General features: G+C 34.2%; 1 protein-coding gene across 18 annotated transcripts in view; it reads right to left on the bottom strand.

The window, feature by feature from the left end:
• Positions 1-3,616: 3,616 nt before the first annotated feature.
• TCF7L2 (transcription factor 7 like 2) overlaps positions 3,617-21,481 on the bottom strand; it is a 221,202-nt gene continuing 203,337 nt past the window's right edge. For 4 of the 18 annotated variants that reach the window (XM_083363780.1, XM_083363792.1, XM_083363791.1 and 1 more), the window contains exons 9-14: positions 20,887-21,046; positions 19,664-19,783; positions 13,932-13,980; positions 13,324-13,374; positions 12,122-12,194; positions 3,617-5,815 (exon numbers count right to left, since the gene is read on the bottom strand). In XM_083363780.1, coding sequence (XP_083219906.1) covers positions 5,386-5,815; positions 12,122-12,194; positions 13,324-13,374; positions 13,932-13,980; positions 19,664-19,783; positions 20,887-21,046 — 883 coding nt within the window. In that variant the 3' untranslated portion in view covers positions 3,617-5,385. Of the gene's footprint in view, positions 5,816-11,460; positions 11,534-12,117; positions 12,195-13,323; positions 13,375-13,931; positions 13,981-19,663; positions 19,784-20,886; positions 21,047-21,481 lie in introns of all 18 variants that reach the window. The other 14 variants (XM_083363790.1, XM_083363793.1, XM_083363795.1 and 11 more) reach the window with 9 other exon arrangements.

The following is a 21,481-nucleotide window of genomic DNA, read 5'->3' as shown; positions in this document are numbered from 1 at the left end:
GGTAAAGAAGAATCCTAGAGTGTCAGCTAAAGACCTACAGAAGTCTCTGGCACATGTTAACATTTTTCTTGACACATCTACAATGGAGTACATGGGAGGACACCACGGAGGAAGCCATTGCTGTCCAAAAAAATTATTGCAGCACGTTTGAAGTTTGCAAAAGAGTACCTGGATGTTCCACAGCACTACTGGCAAAATATACTGTGGACAGATGAAACCAAAATTGAGTTGTTTGGGAAAAACACACAACACTATGTGTGGAGAAAAAAAGGCACAGCACACCAACATCAAAACCTCATCCCCACTGTAAAACATGGCGGAGGGAGCATCATGGTTTGGGGCTGCTTTGCTGCCTCAGGGCCTGGACAGATTGTTGTCATTGATGGGAAAATGAATTCCAGAGTTTATCAAGACATTTTGCAGGAAAACGTATGACCATCTGTCCGCCAACTGAAGTTTTGCAGAGGATGGGTGATGTAACAGGACAATGACCCAAAGCATACAAGTAATTCAGCAAAACAATGGCTTCAACAGAACAGAATACGCCTTCTGGAGTGGCCCAGTCAGAGTCCTGACCTCAACCCGATTGAAATGCTGTGGCATGACTTTAAGAGAGCGATTCACACCAGACATCCCAAGAATATTGCTACACTGAAACAGATTTGTGAAGAGGAGTGGTCCAAAATTACTCCAGATCGTTGTGCAGGTCTGATCTGCAACTACAGGAAACGTTTGGTTAAGGTTATTGCTGCCAAAGGAGGGTCAACTAGTTATTAAATCCAAAGGTTCACATACTTTTTCCACCCTGCACTGTGAATGTTTCCATCTTATGTTCAATTAAAACATGACAACAGCTAATGTTTGTGTAGTATTATTTTAAGCAGACTGTGTTTTTCTATTGTTGTGACTTACATGACGTTTAGAGCGCATTTTATGGCCAATTCATGCAAATCTCCACGTAATCCCAAAGGGTTCACATACTTTTCCTTGCAACTGTAGATCTTTTAATGCTTTCTTTCATTCTAGTAGCAGATATATTTAAGCAGTTATAATCACATTCTAAAGAAGATGTTATTGAGCTTTGCACCATTATGCACGGTTTTAGTTTCACCTGCCTGGATGCTTATGTTAAATATACGCAAGATTTCCAAGAAAAACTGTTTTGGTTTTTAGAAGTATTTTAAGCATTATGGTCCATCTTTTCTTCAGGATTTATGGTGGATTACTAGTCATGGGTGCAAATATACTTTTAAAATAATTAAATAGGACAAAAATGGGTAAGAAACAACTGGGAAATGGCTATCCCACCTTATTTTAATGTCAGTTTGATGTCCTGAAAGATCATCCTGTTGAAATACAATGTTAAGTCACCAGTTTTGTAGGTATGGTGTTTTTTTTTACCATTAAGTGAGAAGGCAAATAGATGTATTGAGATTTCACCCTGGTATTATCACTATATCACTACACAACCAAAGTTGCTTGGATAATGTAATTAGAGACTTTTTCCCAAATCACAACATGGTTTCTTATCTCAGTTATAGGTAATGCAAATTAAAATAGCTCAAATTGAATAAAAATAAAATGGTGTGCCTAATACTACCTCCAAATTATGCTAGATTATTTAATATCACTTTTTTGTGACTACTTTAAATTTCATAGTATTTTTTAAGGTATTACCTGTATATCTTATCTGTGGCTTCTATATAGGACACTACAAAAAGAAACACAGGTTGTAATCCCTTCTGGTTTAAGTATTTTCATATCTCATAGGGAAAAACAAAATATAACAATATTATTTTTGTTTTATCCATTATATCTTCTAGACTATTATGATCTCCAAAACAGGTAATCATCAGTTTACAACAACTGGGATAGAAGTTCCATTGCTAAGTGACATCATCAATGAGATGCACCCGATTGTATTACTTTTTTTTTGCCACAGTCATTAAGCAAATTGTATGGTTGTTAAGTGAATCTGGTTGATTGTTATGTTATGTGAATCTGGCTTCTTCCTTTGACTTTGCTCGTCGGAAGCCCTCTGGGAAAGGTTGTAAATGTCAGCCATATGTCTGTGGGATAGTGCAACCACCGTAAATACAACCTGGGCGACAAACAACCTGAGACTGATCATGTGATTGTGGACACTCTGTGAAGTGTAAGTCATAAGTTACTTTTTTCAGTGCTGTCGTAACTTTGGTTGTTAAACTAATGATTGTAACTTGAGAACAACCTGCATAAATGCAAGTGTAAGGATGCCACAAAACTATGCCTCTGTTCATGGTATTATTGCCCATAATCTACAATTTGTAAATGTATATATACAAAATATGTATACGTTGTAAATGTTAACTCTATTCATTTCTGTGTGAAGATATCTCCATTAAACTTAGCCTATGATTACATTGTAAAAAACTTCCAAAAGCAAAGCTCCCCCTTACTATATTACAAATTCTCCTTGTACACTTTTGGGCATAAATTCTAAAACAAATGTTCCAGAGACACTTTTTCTTCGTAGTGGCATTCTTTTCCATCACTTCCTAAAAAGTACGATGAATTTCTCTTGTGAGAAAATAATGCAGTAGAGAAGAAATAATAATACTGAAAACAAAAAGAAAACTTGCTGCCAAATACTAGGATGTATACATCGATGGAATAAGTGTCTTCTACAAAATGTGCAAACCTCTTAGAACTGATTAGCCTCACAGATTTTACCATGAGCCATTAAATCAGAAATGCCTAAAGCTGAATTTAACAAATAAGCGAACGCAAGACTTTGGCAGTAAGTCATTTCAACGTTTTATGAGTTACAGATGCATTTTATCATTGCAGTCAAATGCAGATGTTGCATCTGTTCTCCAATACAGGAAGCAATTTGTTTGTGCTTATTGAAAATCCAGAATGAAGACCTTGAGACAAGCACAAGGATTTAATGTAAAAAGAGAAATTCTTCCTCCTTCTAGTATTTGACATGGGACTTTTACAGTTGGCTCCAGTCACAGGATTAGGCAAGGAAAGAAGGGCTATATATTCTATAACTGAAGTCTGTATTCTTCCCATAATAGAGGGAAATCTCCAGCTAAGCACCTTGGGCTCCTGGAGAAAAGGTGGAATACAAATCTAACAAATAAATAATGTGGAACGAGGAAAACTATCATCTTTTGCTTACTGCAAGAAATTATGGAAAGCAGAAGCACTGAGATGCTTCTTCTTTTAATTGCTTATTGAAACTACCAGAATTTCTTAGCTCTTTTAAAGGAAGCCCTATAATTTTTTTGGGGGGGGGGGAGGAAATGCAACTGTCCCAAGGATTGTCTAAAAATAATTAGATCATGAGGTTCAAATTTGGGTACATACTGTGCATTTGGGCAATTCCTAGCAATAATTACCTGTCCTGTCTCTTATTCTTCCTGAGTCTATCACATATTGTTCTGAATAGAAAGTTTTCTACGCCGGCCCATAGTTGTTGACAATTTATTCTGCAACCTATAAACACACAGATTACGTAGCTGTTATATAAGATGGAGGCAAAAAGTACATTGTTGAAAGACTTTTTGACTGTAGTGTAGACCAAGGATTAAAGGAAGCCTATGGTAAATGAGCTGAAACTTTTCATCTGCACATACTAAGTTGCTTTTATTAATCCAGAACTGCATGCTACAGATACTGTACAGCATGGACATTTATTCATTACAAAAATGGCTTCCAAACCATTAAAATGAAAAATTGGAATAAGAGCAATAAAACGGAACAGTAACATCACAACTGTTAGAAAACATTCAAAGGATCCCTCCCCCCGCCAAAAAAATATGTCATAGTTAGCATCTTTAATAAACCAGAGAAGAAAACTGGAGACAGTTTTACAATAGCTTCATGTCAACTACAATGGCACTGGATGAACAGATGAACATTTTTTTTCAGCTTTATACAGCATTTTATCTTTAAAAAAAATTTTTTTTTGCAACATCAACATGCCTAGGATTTTTTTTAAAACTTTGCTACCTACCTTGTATGTAGTTAAGTGTACATAGAAGTAGCAGTCTGATTTTTTTCCTTTTATGAACAGTCTAATATACAGAATTTGGCCCTTTAGGGTTTATACCTCTTCATTTTTAAATGCTTTCTGGACAATCTGCTACCAAACACATCTGTAATAGGTGACATTAAAAACTACGTACATATCTACCTATGTAACATCACAGCAAAACAGGATGAAGAAAAAAAACTGTAAAAAAGTTGTTGTGGAAAGACAAAAATCACTGAGAATTTTGGCACATAAAGTTTTGCTCACAGCCTACAACTGGCAGGGAAATTTATTTGTATTTCAAAAGGAGACACTGCTGCATTTCCAACAGCATCACAAAAAAGTTCTGTGCTAAATTTTCAAGTCTTATTTCATGTAATGGCTTTAAAGCTTAATTTATAAGCTTTATATACACACATACATACTATTGATCCATCTGCAAATGTCCATTTGGTGGCAACTGTGTGACAGAAAACAAAATAAAGAATTAAAGTAAATAAAACAAAAGCAAATAAACAAAAATATATATAACATTTATACATAAACTTAAAAACCTTGTACAAATGAGTTGTTTTATATATATGGTGTGTACACTAAAAGAAAAAAAACTTTACAAAACATCTGAAAGGGGGGGAAAGGAAAACATTTAAAAAATGGACAACATACAGGTAACAAGCAATTTCTAAAGCAATAAATACTACTGGTCCAATAGCGTTGTGATACTTTTTAATTGAGTAGCATTCCCTCCCCCAAAAAGGACAACACCATGGAACAATGCATATTAACACATTTTAACCTTTGTTTCTGTACATTTAAACAATAACAAGTAACATCACAAGAAAAGTTGTATCGCACAAAGAAAAAAAATGAGAAAAAATTAGTGGCACTGCATTCATTGTGCCTTTAAAAATTTTTTAAAAACCAGATGTAAAATGATTGGTTCGCAAGCTCGTATTTAATACAAATAATAAAGAACCAACGCCTTCAACAAAGGCTGCTTCAAAATTGCTTCTTTTTTCATTTTTAAAATCAGTTCTTTGAAATTAAACTATTGGAACTACATAACAGTTATGTATATATATATTTATATGTATATATATATATAATATTTTAAACGCTACAAAGACTTTAAACAGCTGTTGATAAAAATTTTGGCAGAATCATGAGGCTTTCTTTTCCATCTACATATTTAAAAAGAAAAAGAAATGAAATAACAATGGGTCAAATATTGACCAATGAACTTGATTGACATTAACTAATGTAGCCAGCCATATGGCACCATTTTTTAAAAACAAAAATACAAATGAGAGGGGAAAAAATCCTGACACAAAAATGAAAACAAAAGGAACACTCAGAAGCTAAAGCTATTCTAAAGACTTAGTTACAAGTGACAGGGGCTGAGGTTGCGTCCCAGCCAAAGAATTATGGGAATGCAAAGAGGATGTCGATGGTTGAGCTAACGAAGGTGCTGATTGCTGCAGAGTGGCTGACTGATGGTCCAGTGCCCCGTTCTGACAATTACTAGCAGGCAGACCATTGGATTTGCCAGTTGAGCTTTCAGTCAGGATTATGGAGGATGGCTGAGGTGGCATCATTGAAAGGTGTGCCAATGGATCAGGTTTCAATGTAAGCGAAAGAGGCTGGGTCTGTTCAGTCTGTGGTTTTGAGTCTCTTGTGGGGGAGGCTACCATGTTAGGAGAAGATGGAGGAGAATCTAGTAGGCTTCCATCTGAAGAGGGTGGGCTGACGCAGCTGCCTTCACCTTGTATGTAGCGAACGCACTTTTTTTTTCTCCTAGAAACAGGAAAAAAATATCTCCTGTAAGTACAAGAAAATATGCTATTGAATTGTAATCATAGTAAGATTTTTTTTTTAAAAAAAAAGACCAACAAATGATGCTGGATTCCTTAATTACAACCAATGGGGTTACCAACATAGTACTAGTTACTAGTGGACAATCATTATTTCAGAAGCCTGACTCTACTATCTAGAGCAATTTGCTCTTTAGCCTATTTTAACAAAAAGTTTCAAGTTGTTTTTGCCTTAAATGAATGCATTTTATTGTTTAATTCTGTACTTTGTATATTCTCACTTCATTAAACTACCGTGTTACAGATTCTGTCTGATACCAAATCGATATTTTAAATTTCACTAAAAAAATTACTTCTATAATTTTTAATTGTCACAAGGCTAACCTTTGGTGGGCAATCAAGGTACAAATGAAATAAATATCATTCTGTTAGATTAACTCAGGAATCTCCTTTCATTGAGTCCTGCCTCTCATGAATCAAAAGTAGGTGAAGACGTAGCACTTCTGAATGTTTCTGTTTAGAACCACACCATATTGAGTGGAAAAATAGTGTCAAGAGACAAAAAAGAAAAAGAGAAAGTAACAGGAAAAAATAAAAGTGGGGAATAAAGAAAAAGAAAGATTAACAGAAGTATCATCCAAGTTAACAAGAATAACTGGTTGTATTACCTGCAGGGTTTATTGTATATTTTTTCTTTTTTTTTTGTAAGGATTGGGTGGGAAGATTTAGTTTCTACTTTGACTTATAGGAATGTCATTTGAATTCATTTTGGCAACTTGAAGAAAGTCTAAAAGGTTGGTGCAGTGCACACATTAAGCATTATCATCTTAAAAGAATAAATCAGCCCTATTATGTCAAGCCATAGTCCATGCCCCACTTATCAAACTTCTATAAAGATGACACCTATCCAATGCACAATGCAGCATCATATTCAGATGGTATGTCTATAGGGAGAACAAAAATAGGACACCAAATAGGACACCAACAATGGATGTAGCTTGTAAACCAAATATAAACCAGCCTTAGGAAATACTGGTTTTTCTTTGCTAAAAGTATTAGTGAGGGTATAATAAACTAACCAACTGAAAATAACTGTCATGATGAGAGTATTAGCTAATATTTTCAAAAAGTGTAAAAAGAATAAAAAGAATAAAACTTCTATAGCCGTGGATACTACCCTAGGTTGCAGTTAAGTAGTATTCTGAGGAAAAAAAACACCCTGCATAGAATACAGGTTCCTGTTACTAGAAATTTATTAGTATGAATATGCAGTTTATTGGAATATGCAGTTTATTGTTGCTGCTCTTCATTTCACAGCTTTCCTTTCATTGCAGTGATGTTTGTTTGGGTGCAGCCCTTTGCCGATGCAGCTTTGATCACAAACGATATGCAATTTGGAGGTTTGTTTTTATTTTGAAGACCCAGGTTCATTTCTTTACACTCCCTCCCATCTAAAACCACAACCATTGGTGTAGACAATACTGAAGAAGATGGACCAACCATTCAGTATAAAGAAGCTAACAGTCCATCTTGAAAAACATTAAAGAAATAAATCTTGGAATCTCACAACATTTGCTCCATATAGCTTTCATATACATATGTTTGGAAAGTAGAAGACTAAACATTTTTCTCTCAATGGTTAGATTTTCTGCCCCACGCACATTCAATTGTTATGGGAATGGACAATTTTAATCACACTAATGTACTGATACATGCTAGAAACTAAGAGTACCATGCATGTAAAATTTAAGAATGAAACCATTAAAACTGTAACAAAGATCAGAAAATAACATAAAAAGTTGAGATGGCAGGCAATAGCAAATCATGCTGTATTAAGGCAAGAAAAAGGCAGGAAAGAGCAATTTGGTGGGCTCTAAACAGAACCTTACTAAACATCTCCTATACAATAAACACAATTATATTAGGCTGAAATTAATGTAGTTCAGTGTTCTGATATCATGTCCTTTACGCCTTACTCTTTAATTAGTCCCTACAGGCAGAAAGGAGTCAATGATACTGAACAAGTGTTTAAAGCAGCATTTTGGGGTTGTTGTTTTTACCAACCCACGGGAAATGTGTAATATTATGCTAACATGGTGCTATTCATATTTGAAGAATTCATTCTATGAAGACATTTAGCATTTGACATGCAAAGTCCTGCCTGAACAAAGCAGTTCGCCAAGTAGTACAGAAGTCCCTGCAAGTAAATTTAATAGGGACCATGTGGATAATTTTTCATGCTATTGATAGAATATTCTGGCAGGCCATGCAGCACAAAGCACAGTTGTATACATGTTTATGGGTAAATGAGTATGTTTGAAAATATAGTCCCTTTCCTTCCATCATCAATCTTACATATGCCTCTCTTTGCAGTCCTGATTGCCAAAGATCAGGATAAGGATCAGTAGGAATAGGAAAAGTTTTAACAAGAGTAGACATGTTCTTGTCCTGAGATGACAATGACATATTTCTACATTGAACATTTCACGTATAGTAGGACTGGGTTCAGTGCTCAAAATTTAGTTTTCTTTACTCTCTACCACCCAACTTTTCCTTGTTTAATTTAAATCTATTGCAATACTTAACCAAAACATACTAAGCCAATAGTGTAATTCAGAAACTTTACTGCAGTATTCTTTGGTTGCTGCCAATTGTTTCTAAAAATCACTTCAAATTAAAACCAGTCTCTTATCTAGTATAATTAGAGCAAACCTATCTCTACATACTGAAAGACAGCAGGTACTAATGTGCCTTAGGACATGTGCAATTAGTGTTGCACACCCCAATGAAATACATTAGCTATACACTTACAATTGGATTAATGTGTCTTGAATTTTGAAAGTGATTCTAGATGTTGCCATTCTTTAACGTAAGATGATGTTTTTTCTCTTTATTATTTTATTTCTCTGAAGCATATTTATACTTTCTCTAACCATAAACATTTCCAGAACAAATGGTAAGCTTAGACTGTATGCAGATTGCTCTTTAAGAAACCCCTGTGCTATGATCATTCAAATTATAAGATAGGTATTTGCTTATTTTCTAGTTGATTCTATTTGAATCATTACTATGAAGAAAAAAAGAAGTTTGGCCACTGGATATTCCAATCAGGCTACCTCAGTATTTAATTATTCAGAATGCATTTATTTTTTTGTTCAGTATTTTCTTCATATATTTATTCATTTAAAAACACACAAATATGCTTAGGATGTTTCATTGAATACATACCACCAGATAGATAATGTAGCTATTCCTTTTTTATTTCTGAATTACTGGAGTGTGGATAAAATATTTAATTTAAAATCAAGTTCAATTAAGCAATCTCTATATCTTTGAACAAAGTGTTCAATGTACAATAAATGGTATTTCATCCAGCATAGGAAACCTAAACCAAATGAAAACTGAGGGTACTTAGTAATTATTCTATAATTAGTTGCTTATTTACAGTAGAAGTGGTATTAAAAATAAAATTCAAACAAACCTTTAATTTCAATGTTGTAGCCAAATGGGAATATGAAAAATAGACCACTATTCCTTCTGAGTGCAAAAAATCAATAAAGTAGATGTCTAAGTTTTCTATAAATAGTGGCATGAGAGTTGCTGCTTGGTCTTGCTTATTACTAACCTGAACCCGATTTTTCAAAAATAACACTATTATTTGACTGTTTGAGATCTAGTCTATTAATGAACTTGCAGTGTATTCATAAAGCCGCATGGTGTTTCAGGCCTGTAATCTACTATTATTTATTGCATTTTTAAAAAAAATCTAGAAGACTTAATTTACACACATTATAGCTTCCAGATCCTAGTCTGAACAATGATTTTTCATCCAGCTGAAATTATGTTCTATTAAAAGAAGCATGTCCTTTTTAATGTGCACAACTCAAGGATAGTATACTAAAAGCATTCTACATCAATAACAAGAAATTTTAAAATTGGAAATTCCAGTTACAATACATGATTAATGAAAGATGCTACTGTAATTTAGAGTAATGACAGTAAGCTGGAAATTACATCTGATAATCAATGCCATCCCTTTTCGCTTGTCTCTCAAGATATGGCTCACACAAAGGGTTTTTTTAAAGGCCGTGCACTGGATCAGAAACTATATTCTATTATCCCTTTTTGCAAGCCAGGATAGAGTAAATATGGCAATGAACAGATGTAATGTCTAATGGAAATGCCTATGCCAAAATCTTTATTAGCATACATATTCTATTACTGAGATAAGTGAATCTTTTCTCCCTGCTGCTTTTGTAGCTATAGCCAAATGGATGAAATCAACACTGTTGGCCTTTCCCAGCTCAAATCATATGGCCTTACTGAGTACAAATTTGGAACATTACTCAATATAGCATGTTTAATTAATATAAGATTAGATACCTTTGATCACATAAGTTTTAGCTGTAAAATTTAGGCATTTAATATCTGACTTGATAGCAGCATTTGCCATTATTATTGCTTCTCTCACACAAATCATAGTTCTTAAGCATGCATGGAAAATTACAAGATATAGGTGAAATTCAAACCCCTCTCCCCAGGACTATGCATGAACTTTATCTATTAATTAGATGTATCATTTTCAATCCATGTGTATAGTTCAGCATCACAAAACTAATAGAACTGGCATGCATATAACATGAATAACTGTTCTACTTTCTAAAAAAAGGAATGAAGCATATGATAAGGGTGTGAATCAGAGGGGAAGATGAAGAGGGAAGCACTACATACAGAAAAGAGTGTGTGTCAGATTCAGATACCTACCATCATAATAGTCCATATTCAAAGACTGCTTGGATCAGAACAGAGAAATAACAAATTTAACCATATTAGGGGAAAAATGCAGAAAGAAAGATAGCTTGCTTCCCTTCACCACGTGCCTACAGAATTTACCAAGGGAGCTTAAACCTGCAGAAGGTTGTTTCAATTGTTACTTTGGGTGCTTTTAATTCTCAACTTGAATTAACAAATGCACTAGTATAAATATTTCTTCTGGGTGACTTCTGTATGTGCCAACGATACATTTTAGTAATAAGATGAACATCAGATCGAGTGATGAATTTCTTTCCCATAGTTGTGCCCTCTCTTTATTGCATAAATGACATGCCAAAAGAAGAGCAGAGCATTGGAGAAGGAGAAGATATAAAATCGTTCCACTAGTAAAAAGCCATTCATCTTTTGAATGATTCAACATTATGAGTTGTAAAATCCCAATTTGCATCTTCTTTGTTCAGGTCTGAGTATATCATGTTGCAAATGATAAAGCCTTTTAATATCCTTTGGAAACTCTAGACATTCACAGAGATCCTTAGGTAAATGTTTATTTAACAAAAGAAATACTGAAGTTTCTTGCTTGGATAAAAAAAAAAGTAAGTTACTTCTCCACAGATGTGCACATGTGCGTAACCAATCCAGTTCAGCTATCAAAAGAGAAATTATTGTTCAAGGAAGAAAATTCAATTTGTATTGAATCAGCAAAGAATGTTGAAGATCAAAATTTATTAGCAATCTGATCTCACAGAAGCAAGGAAGAGAGCAGGAAGAGGAAAGGGTTAAAAATAAACCACACATGTAACACTAAGATGACAAAATTCATTTATTTCCCCAAAGGCCTAATGGGTTATATACCTGCACGGTTTGCACCATAAAGTCTGTCGGTCAAGCCCGAACAATGCCCGACACTTCTTTGGAGTATTTGCATCTGTTAGCACAAGTAAACATAAAAAACAACAACAACACAATGGTGGACAGAGCTCAGTTGGATGCGATTTCTCAGCTACAGCTAACATTTCACTCAGTTCACTGCCAATCTCTCAGACCAAAGGGCATGAAAGAAAGAGGATCTCTGCAAGGTGACACACACCTACAATGCCTACACCTGCTGTGCATTCCTTGACTTAGCCCTGTGTCTTCTCTGCTGAACTGCTGCACTGTGATATCAAAAGATGTTTGGCAATGTTTTCTAACAATGTATGCAACTTTCCAGAGAGGATGATGGAATTGTGTGTGCAAGTCTAGGCTGATGCTGTCTTACAGTGGGAATTTTTTTCAGCTAGCGGCAGTGACAAGGAGGGGGAAAGGAAACAAAATGGGTGAAGGAGAGCAAAATCCTTTAAACAGAATGAGAGGATCATTCACAGCAGCATTCCACTCCCTTGTGTGTTCTAGATCACAACACAGAGCTACAAAGCAACGAAGCAGGAGGAAAGGGAAGGGCAGGGAAAGTACCAAATAAACCAGCTGCAAAACCAGCCATTGCAAGTTGAGGGGGGGGGGAGACTATACACACCTGCAGGGACCGCACCAGTTATTCTGTTGATCAAGGCCAAAGCGCGCTCGGCATTTCTTAGGAGCGCTCAGGTCTGAATGAGGTCAAGAAAGAAGCGAGCAAAAAGAGAGAAAGAGAGAAAGAGAGAGAGAGAGAGAGAAAGAGAAAAGATAAAAAAATAAGAAAAAATAAGAAATAAAAATAAAAATAAGAAGGAAATAAAATCAATGACCTCATTATTAACTGTATAATATAAACTTTTGATTCTTAAATTTCTTTTTTTTTAGAAAAAATAGTGATTATTGCATTTATCAAAGTATTGAGATTAGCTGTTGCAATTAAAGCTGCAGTATCCCTGGAAAGGACTGTCTATAAAAATAAACTTAACCAGTTAAGAGGCACTGAAAAGGCACCCATCAGCTGTTCCTTCATAAGCTCCAGATGCAAAAGGAGCTATATGAGAACAAGGCTTGATGGACTGCACACTTAGGGTAAGTATTAAACACAAAAAAGCCGATGAGGAGCAGTTCAATATGAAGATCTATAACATGCTTTCTTCTTTAAACTGAAACAAAATGGAATAAAAGAAAAGTTTCTTTTGGAGGGGGCAAGTGTGTGTGTGTGGGGGGATAATGCAGCTTTGAAGTGAACATTCCATTCATTGTTCTTTTATTGTTTTTAAAAATGGTTCAGAATAAGCAGATAGCAAAATGGATATGTTAGTTTCAGCCAGAAAGAAAATGATCGGAAGCATGGAAGCAAGCAGTATGCAAGTAAAGCAGAGAATAGCCATGAATATGTTGGAGTAGAAATGGAAAATAAAATAATTTTTTTTAAAAAAAATATTGTGGTTGCATGCTGGCATGAGAAGACTTAGTGGGTGCCGTGTGAAATGCCATTAGATTAAGGAGGTTCATTATTAAGGGCTTTTCAGTTTAGATCAGTCTCTTTAAAGAAATACTGCATATTCAATTTGCACAGTTAGTACAACTGAGTTACTTTTACTGCATTACTGTTTAATTGCCTTGTAGTGAATAACAAATCAGAAGCAAAACAAAACTATCAATCATAGCACATTATAAATATACATGTATGCTACAAATGTGTGAAAGATTATCGTTATGTCTGTGTTGAAATGTTAACAAAATCTAAAATGGCAGGAGGAAAAAAATGTAAAGCAATTTACAAAACTACTTTTAAAAGGCTGAAAATGACATTAGCACCTGTAATCGGAGGAAGTGAAAGGCAAGGATTTAGGAAACATTCGCTGTGTTCTGAAAAAAAAGAACAAATTATACAAAGGCTTCAAAGAAAAAAAAATTAATCAGGGTTTTTCCAAAATTGACTATGAGATTGCCTATGCAGTATTTCTAATTTTCTAGAGAGAATGGCAAACCTCCTTAATTTTTTTTTTAAAAAACAATGGCTGCAATTTACCACTGTAAAGGCATGCATCAGACCACACAGGTACAGCCCAAATTAATGTCAAATTCACAGATGCGCGCACACACACAGACACACGCAGACACAGCAAATATCTTAGGTAAAAATGCCATATGCATTAACTGACTATGGCGCTATGGTGAACGGATTTGCAGTTATTAAAGAAAAACATGACTACTATTGCAGGAGTATCCATGCACATACTTGGCTACAGGTTTTAAAAGGCAAACAGTATCAAACCAATCTTAATGGTATTTAAAACCCAGTTGGAAAAAGCTGGATGGACTAATGAACTCCTAAGAAATAAGACTACAAACTTTCTAACTTTCTAATTAGGAAATTATGACCTTCCTTGTTTCTAAAAGGAAGAAATACAACTTTTACTTACCATTGGTTTCTCCTGGCTGCTTGTCCCTTTTCCTCTTCTTCTTCTTTCCCTGAATGAAACATAAATACATGAACAGATTGTTACAAAAACATCTTACAAAAGAAGATGAGGGAAAATGGCTATTTTGCAATACGTACAACGATGCTGTAAACCACTAAAAACACACACACAGTTAAATGGTATAATAATAATTTAAATTATACTCCTTCTTTTGAACATTTCATTCCATTCATAAGGATAATGCAACCATACCCCAAACTGATAGCTGAACACAATGACTGATATAGTCTAAGAAAAGAAACGTATGGATAAGAATTGATGAAACAGTCGTGACACACAAATGCACAATCTATAAGCTAAGAAACAAAACAATGAAGCATATTAAACATACAGTAGACCAATTCTCACTATAACTGATTAGAAAACTATAATGTGTAAACAAGTAGTTGTGTAACTGATGACAATAATAGGGAAAAGATGGCATTCAAAAGCACAGATGGACATATCTAAGATTTAGTTTGATCCTTAAAATTTCAAGCTCTTTCCATCCTGCATAATTATATCCTAAATCAGCATCTTAGCACAGTTAAATAAACTGGGGTTTCACTGACACCTTTAAGAATTAAACATACATAAGGATTATCATGTCCTTCCACATTCAGCTCTTCTTTCCAACCTCATTTGCAGAGAATTTAGGGTTTTGGAAATATTTTATAAATATGAACCAAGTGAAGCTCGCTATATCTACATTACAAACGTTTGTGAAATATGAATCAAAATAAAAATGAATTGCAAAATATTGCTAAGTAAGGGCCATTTTCCAAAACATTATTAATTAGATACAAAAAGATGGAAATGCTCTGTATAGTAAATTATATTTTGCTATAGAACTTCAGGAAATTGCATTGGCATTCATCTAACTTTATAAAATGACCCAAAAAAGTTTCACTGTATATGAAGAGGAACATTTGCAGCTTTGGTAATAAGTACACTTTTTCCCCTCTAAGCAGTAAATAAATAAAATCTACTAAGTTTAATCTTTTGTTGGCCTAGGCTACAAACAACATGATGGCCCATTAAACTTTTGCTTCAAAAACAAAACAATAATGGAAATTTACAAGGAAGTGACACAGCTCAAATACTCTGTCGTTTCCCTTGAGAATGAGCATCATACTGTCAGAGTGAGAGTTTGTCCTTAATGAAAATGCGGCTGTAAACATAAGGATAATGGTTGGCAGGGTTTTTCCTATATCTGTCACATCTTCTTTGCAATAGCTCTGGTGTAGTTACCACTTCATCAATTCAATTTGGGTTTCTACTCGGCACGTCCACTATGATGTTTATGCTACCTGGAATGTACCAGCAAGTGCAGGAGATGTGAATGTTCCTTTTGAAGATACAGCTCCTACAGGTATCCAGGCACAAGGCCTTTGAACTTGCTTCTCTTTCCTCATTCAGGTGGTAAACTGCAACCCTGCTGTTTTGGATGTAACAGACAAAGTCTTGTTCAGGAGAATTTTTGGTGACAGAAAGAAGGCTGTGTATTTGGCTCCTTGTTTAGTTAAAATTTAATGCACTACTGGGAATACTCTAACAAGTAAATAAGGACTGACTGTAGCAAAGGCCCAGTTTCACTTATACCTTTCATGGGGTGATTTGTGGAGTGAAACTGGGATATACTTTCATCTATGGCATCCCTGGGGATTAATACTTCAGAGGTACCTGTGCTAAAAACTCAAGTTGTATTGATAGCAAGCTAAATTTAGCTATACATACATCAATTACTAGGGAGATAGTTAAGTGGTTTAGAATATAAAATGCAAAACCGGTGTTCAGAGGTTTATGGCAGCCATTAATGTGTTATCCAAAATATTGATCAACTTTAAAAAGCAGCCTAGGTGGTCCACAACTTACAACAGTTTATTTAGTGACCATTCAAAGTTACAACAGCAGTGAACAAAGTGACATATGACCATTTTTCACACTTACAATCATTGCAGCATCCCTGTGGTCACATGAACAAAATTCAGACGCTTGGCAACTGACTCGTATATATGATGGCTGAAGTCTCCTGAGGTCATGTGATCACCTTTTGTGACCTTCTGACAAGCAAAGTCATTTGGGAAACCAGATTCTGTTAACAACCATGTTACTAATTTAATAACTGCAGTGATTCACTTTACAACTGGGGCAGGAAAGGTTGTAAAATGGGACAAAACTCACTGAAAAACTGTCTCATTTAGTAACAGAACTTTTGGGGTCAAGTATGGTTGTAGGTCAAGGACTACCTGGTACAATATAGCCTCTATTTAGTGGCCCATTTGACAGAAAGAGTATTTGCTAAACACAAATGTTCATTAAATCTGAAATGTTCATAATTTGCATAATTACAATATATGTAAATTGTCCAGACAAATTTTGGATTTATCCATTAAACCTGAGTGATTGTTTGCTAGATAATGGTGAAGTAGGGACTCAAATTTTGTCCAATTAATTTAAAACCCATTAAATTGATGACTGCTAAATTAAGATTCTACTGTATTAACTAGTAGCAACAAAATCATATAGGTTAATATTGTACTAATATTGTTAATACCTATCATAAGTTTATAAATCCCTTTCTTATTAATCCTTTTGTTATATTTCTTAACATAAAATCATAACCTATCAAACCTATTTTTGCAAAGGCTGTTTCTTTGATCATTTTAGGTTCCTTTTTTCTAGTTTCTTGTGTCCTTTAAAAACAGGAAAACAGAAACAAATACTAGCATTCATTTTATATATTTTGTATGTTCTGTCACTTTATTCATATTTCTCCACAGCAAATTTTATTTCTTTACTAATACAAATACCAAGCAGTCATTTTTAATGAGCACTTTACCTTGAATCCATTATTTCTTTAACAAATAAGAATGAACTGAAATGCTTAAACACTGATTGTTGTATAATATGTCTGTTATGCTGTTCCATTGATTTTGATCATCTTATTGTTATTTGGAATATAAAAATGTTCTTACAGTGTATGAGTCTTATTATTAGGGAAATAAAAATGGCTAATGGCGTACATATATTGGTAGTTTAAGATGTCTACTAACTGATCTAAAATTGAGATTTTTTTAAAAAACAAACCAATGATGCATTTTAGTGTTTATATAATTCTTATTCCAGATGGCAAAACTTAGTACCATTCAAACATTTGGTTCCTAAAATATTATTTTGCCTAGATTTATGAAAGAAGCACATAATAAAAATGTCAGTTCTTCAAATTCCAATGTCATTATGTGTGCAATATAAATAAAAGGTGAATGAGATGTAGGTGTCCATTTATTTAACACACATTTATTATCTTTCTATTTACATAGAAAAGCTGCTGTCAAAGGAAGCCTGTGGAAGTCAATAAATTCCAACGAACATTGCAAAAAGATAAAACCCCAACATGTTTTACGGTGGTACTGAACTCTCCTACCACTAATATGCAGGAAAGTTCCCCTTGAATGTTAGGTGGGGATAGAACTTAAAGCTGCTGGGAAATGCCTCAGCTTTCCTTGCCTATTTTTCTCAGCTTCAGTTAAAAAGAGATTTTCAGTGGTTCCACATGGAGGACAACTATAAAGGTCCCAATGTTTAAGACACTGAACATGCTCATATGTCAATATGATAGAAAAGTAGGAGGCGAATATGTTTCCTGAAAATCTTCAAAGTCTTGCAGCATGGCCTTGTGAATTTCAAGAGGAAATCAGATGACACAGTAGCAAAAGGAATTTCAGTTTAACTCCTAGTAACAACTTTGAACTTGGAATTAATATACTCTTGGGTTGCAAAGAAAATTATATCACACAAGGTCACAAGCACTGCTATCGGCTTAGAAGCGGGGGGGGGAAGCTAGAGGCAATAGAAACAAATTTTAATAAATGGGAAAGGTATGGATTTGGAAAGGATAATGTGAACATTTTGATACCACATATAGGTTGCTAGTTTTTAAAACAAAACCTTCATCTATGCTCAGAAACAGAACTCTTTGTATGTTGCTTGATAATATATGCTTGACATGATTGGCTGGCCATGTACATGTTTTAAATAAATATATAATTAGATAATCTATGTGTTTCCACGTAGAAACTTGTTAAAATAAACTAAGCAGAAACACAATCTCAAACAGATTCATAAGAATGAATTTAAGGAATATTGTTAAGTTACTGAATGAGTGAATTTTATTTTGCAAAATGGTCTACTTAATATGCAAACAAACTGTCTCCTATAAGGGCGGTGAAACTAAAAATCTATCAAATCTTCTATATATTGTAATACATAGAATAATTTAAATTATATAATTTTTCATGCTTGAATAGCACGTTATTGCTAAAATTTCCCTTTCCCTCTTTTTTGCAGTAGGCTATCTTAAGAACTATGAACTTCTGAATTATATCTTTTTGAAAAACCAGTTGGTTAAACAGGATATCAAACTCTACATTTACCTGCAGAACATGTGCAAAATGCTTTATCTAATCAGGTCAGATAGGATATTTATTTCCTTTTTATTTTTTTAGTTTCAGCATTTAGGCAGATTTTTACTGCCTTTACCAGACAATGTATTCATTTGTTTTTTTTATTTAAAATGGCTTTTATAGCTGCCCAATACAAATGCAAATCTACCATATAATTTAGTCATTTTTTGTGATAAAAATAGGACAGAGTTTTATATAAACAGGTCAAAATCTTCGACTTATATTCTACAAATTGCTAGTGAAAATATTTGAGCTCTATTTAAAATTTATATTAACGCTTATTGGAGTGTTTGTGGTTTGATTGCTTTGGTTTTGATTTGGATTGGTTTTATTAGGTAATAAATGGTCCGTACTGATGCAGTTCCCTCACTGGGAGATTCCTATTGCACATTATGAAATAAATTCATATCTCAGTCACAAATATACAGAAATAAACAATCATGAATGTAGACTGATGGATCAGATATAGATCTTCATATCCTCCTTCTACATCAAAACACACATCCAGCCATTTCATCCAAGCTTAAATGAATACTAGAGAGTAAAATGTTCATTCACAATGTATCGGCAAAGTTAACACATAGTCAGACTTATGGATGGTGCACAGTGATCTCTTCAGCCAAGCTTCCAATTCAGGATCTTTCAAAGGGGCTAAATAACAAAGAGCCAGTACAAGGTAATTGATAAGCCAATATCATTTTAAACAAACTGTGATCATGACAGACAATTGTACAATGAAGTAAAATATAAAACAGTAGAGGGTGGAATAATTTATTTAGCCCCACTTGAGAGCAAGACTTCCAACAAATCTTTGCCTTCTCTGAAGCTAGGGTAAGCCATTCTTCCACTTTCCACCATACTCTCACACAGGTATGCAACAAGGCACTCAATTTTGGGGGTTGGAGAAAGAGATGAAGGTGAGAATAGAAAGAGAACAGTATCATCATCATCATCATTATTATTATTATTGTTACTGTCATTTTGGTAAAGTATAAAAAAATTGTTCTAATAGAATATAAATTCTGCAAGAAACTTGTTCTCACCAAACTTTACTGACACACCTCTATTGAATGGGTGCCAATTGTATCCAATTGAGTTGGCGACAGAACGGAAACATCCGCTATAATTACCGGATTGCTAGTCCTTGTCTTTCGTGTGTGGGCGTACTTCAGCAGATTACAGCAGTACTTTTCTACAAGCTCTACTACTGAAAAGAATTCTACCTACATAGCCACCTACATAGTTATCCCGTGCGGACCAGCCGGGGTAAAGCTGCATGTGAAGTTGTCGTTCCTTTCTGGCTAATTCATAATATTTTGCTTGTTCTTCTCTAGATAGTGCATGCCACTGTAAAGAAAAAAGAAGTAGAGCCACAATCAAAAGAGTATTTAGTACTTCTTAGAAAGCTACATAAGAACATATCAATAAAATATAGATGACACATTGTTTGTTATTGATAAAAAGTCTACTATTAGTTCAGTCAAGATTCAATTAATTGCCATTTAGGAAAAATGAAAGGTGTAATACCGCAAGGATTAAATTTGTACTAAGTTATATTTTGAGTGAGACATGCAGGAGATGGCCTTCAAAAACTTTAAATTACTTTGTACCGTTTCATATCATTCTAGAATAACTTCCTAAGGTAAAACTACAACAAAAAACAAAAACTGTAGTGCATACTTTCAATGATGTATGGCATGTTTGCGCAGCAAATTGTTTAACATTCAACATAACTTTGGGCCAGTCAGTCTCACCCCTAGAAAGAAGGCATGGCCAATTCCAAAAACACTGCCAATGACTGCTTGGTTTTGAGTTGAAGTAATTTGGGGTCATAGCTGGCTATAAGTCATAAAAATAGTAGTAGTAGTAGTAGTAGTAGTAGTAGTAGTAGTAGTAGTAGTAGTAGTAGTAATTCTACATTATTATTAGTTCTGTTGCTAAATTATAGTTCTTAGGCATCTACTTATCAGATTTAGGGTTCCTGCATCTAGAGATTCCAGCATTAATATCTAAAACTTTGTGGATGGGATGTTCCTTTTCCAAAAGGGTACAAATATGGATCTCAACTTGAATACAAATCAAAAGAAATAAAAAAGCACCCCAAATATTTTCAAAAATGGAGGCACCAGACTTGGTTGGCAAATGAAGATGAGAAGGCAGTGATAACATTCAAACCTAAAATCAAGGGAAGGAGGGAAAACATCTATTGACATTAGATTGCAATTAGTTATGTTATAGAAGTGTAATAATCATCTATATGTTACCCTAAAACATAAAGAAATGCCAAAAATCCATCATGCTAGAGCAACAAAGTCAGAAAAAGGCTACACATTCCATGGGATAGGCATAATCTCCCCTGAGGTATATTTATGGATTGGGTCTTTTCATTTTAGACATCTTGCTTGTTTCATTCAACAAGGTTTGTACACATACCCTGACTAGTTACCTACCCTTCGACCAAGAATCTGATTGATGGCAGCACTCTCTTTCAACGTGCATTCTGCTACAACTTTCGCTCTCATTTCCTTCATATACAACATAAATGCATTAAGAGGTTTCTTTATGTGTGGTTTCTTTTTCTCCTCTTCTTTTTTGGAGTCCTGATGTTTTCTAGACAGTTGACAAGAAATTTTAAAAAAACAGAACTTGCATGACATTATACACTATATTTTAACCTCTTCTCAAATAAAACCATAGCAACAAGTAAATTATTTTTTAATATTTTTCTTACATTTGAAAATCTTCCAAGAAGGTTTTAAAATGGGACATTTTATCAAATGCAGGAAATAGTTCTATTTAATTTATAGAACTGCAATGTATACTCTTTCTTTCTTTCTTTTTTTCTTTTTTTCTTTCTTTCTTTCTTTCTTTCTTTCTTTCTTTCTTTCTTTCTTTCTTTCTTTCTTTCTTTCTTTCTTTCTTTCTTTCTTTCTTTCTTTCTAGTATTTAATATAGACATAATGAATAGGGCTCCTGCAAGGTAGTATGGTACTACTATTTCACAAGAATGGTAAATTACATTGTTGCCTTTTCACTTATTTCATC

The sequence above is a fragment of the Vipera ursinii genome (assembly GCF_947247035.1).
Source record: "Vipera ursinii genome assembly, chromosome: 5".
Taxonomy (NCBI): Eukaryota; Metazoa; Chordata; class Lepidosauria; order Squamata; family Viperidae; genus Vipera; species Vipera ursinii.
The sequence above is the reverse complement of the archived record's forward strand: the minus strand, read 5'-3'. Positions and strand labels throughout refer to the sequence as shown.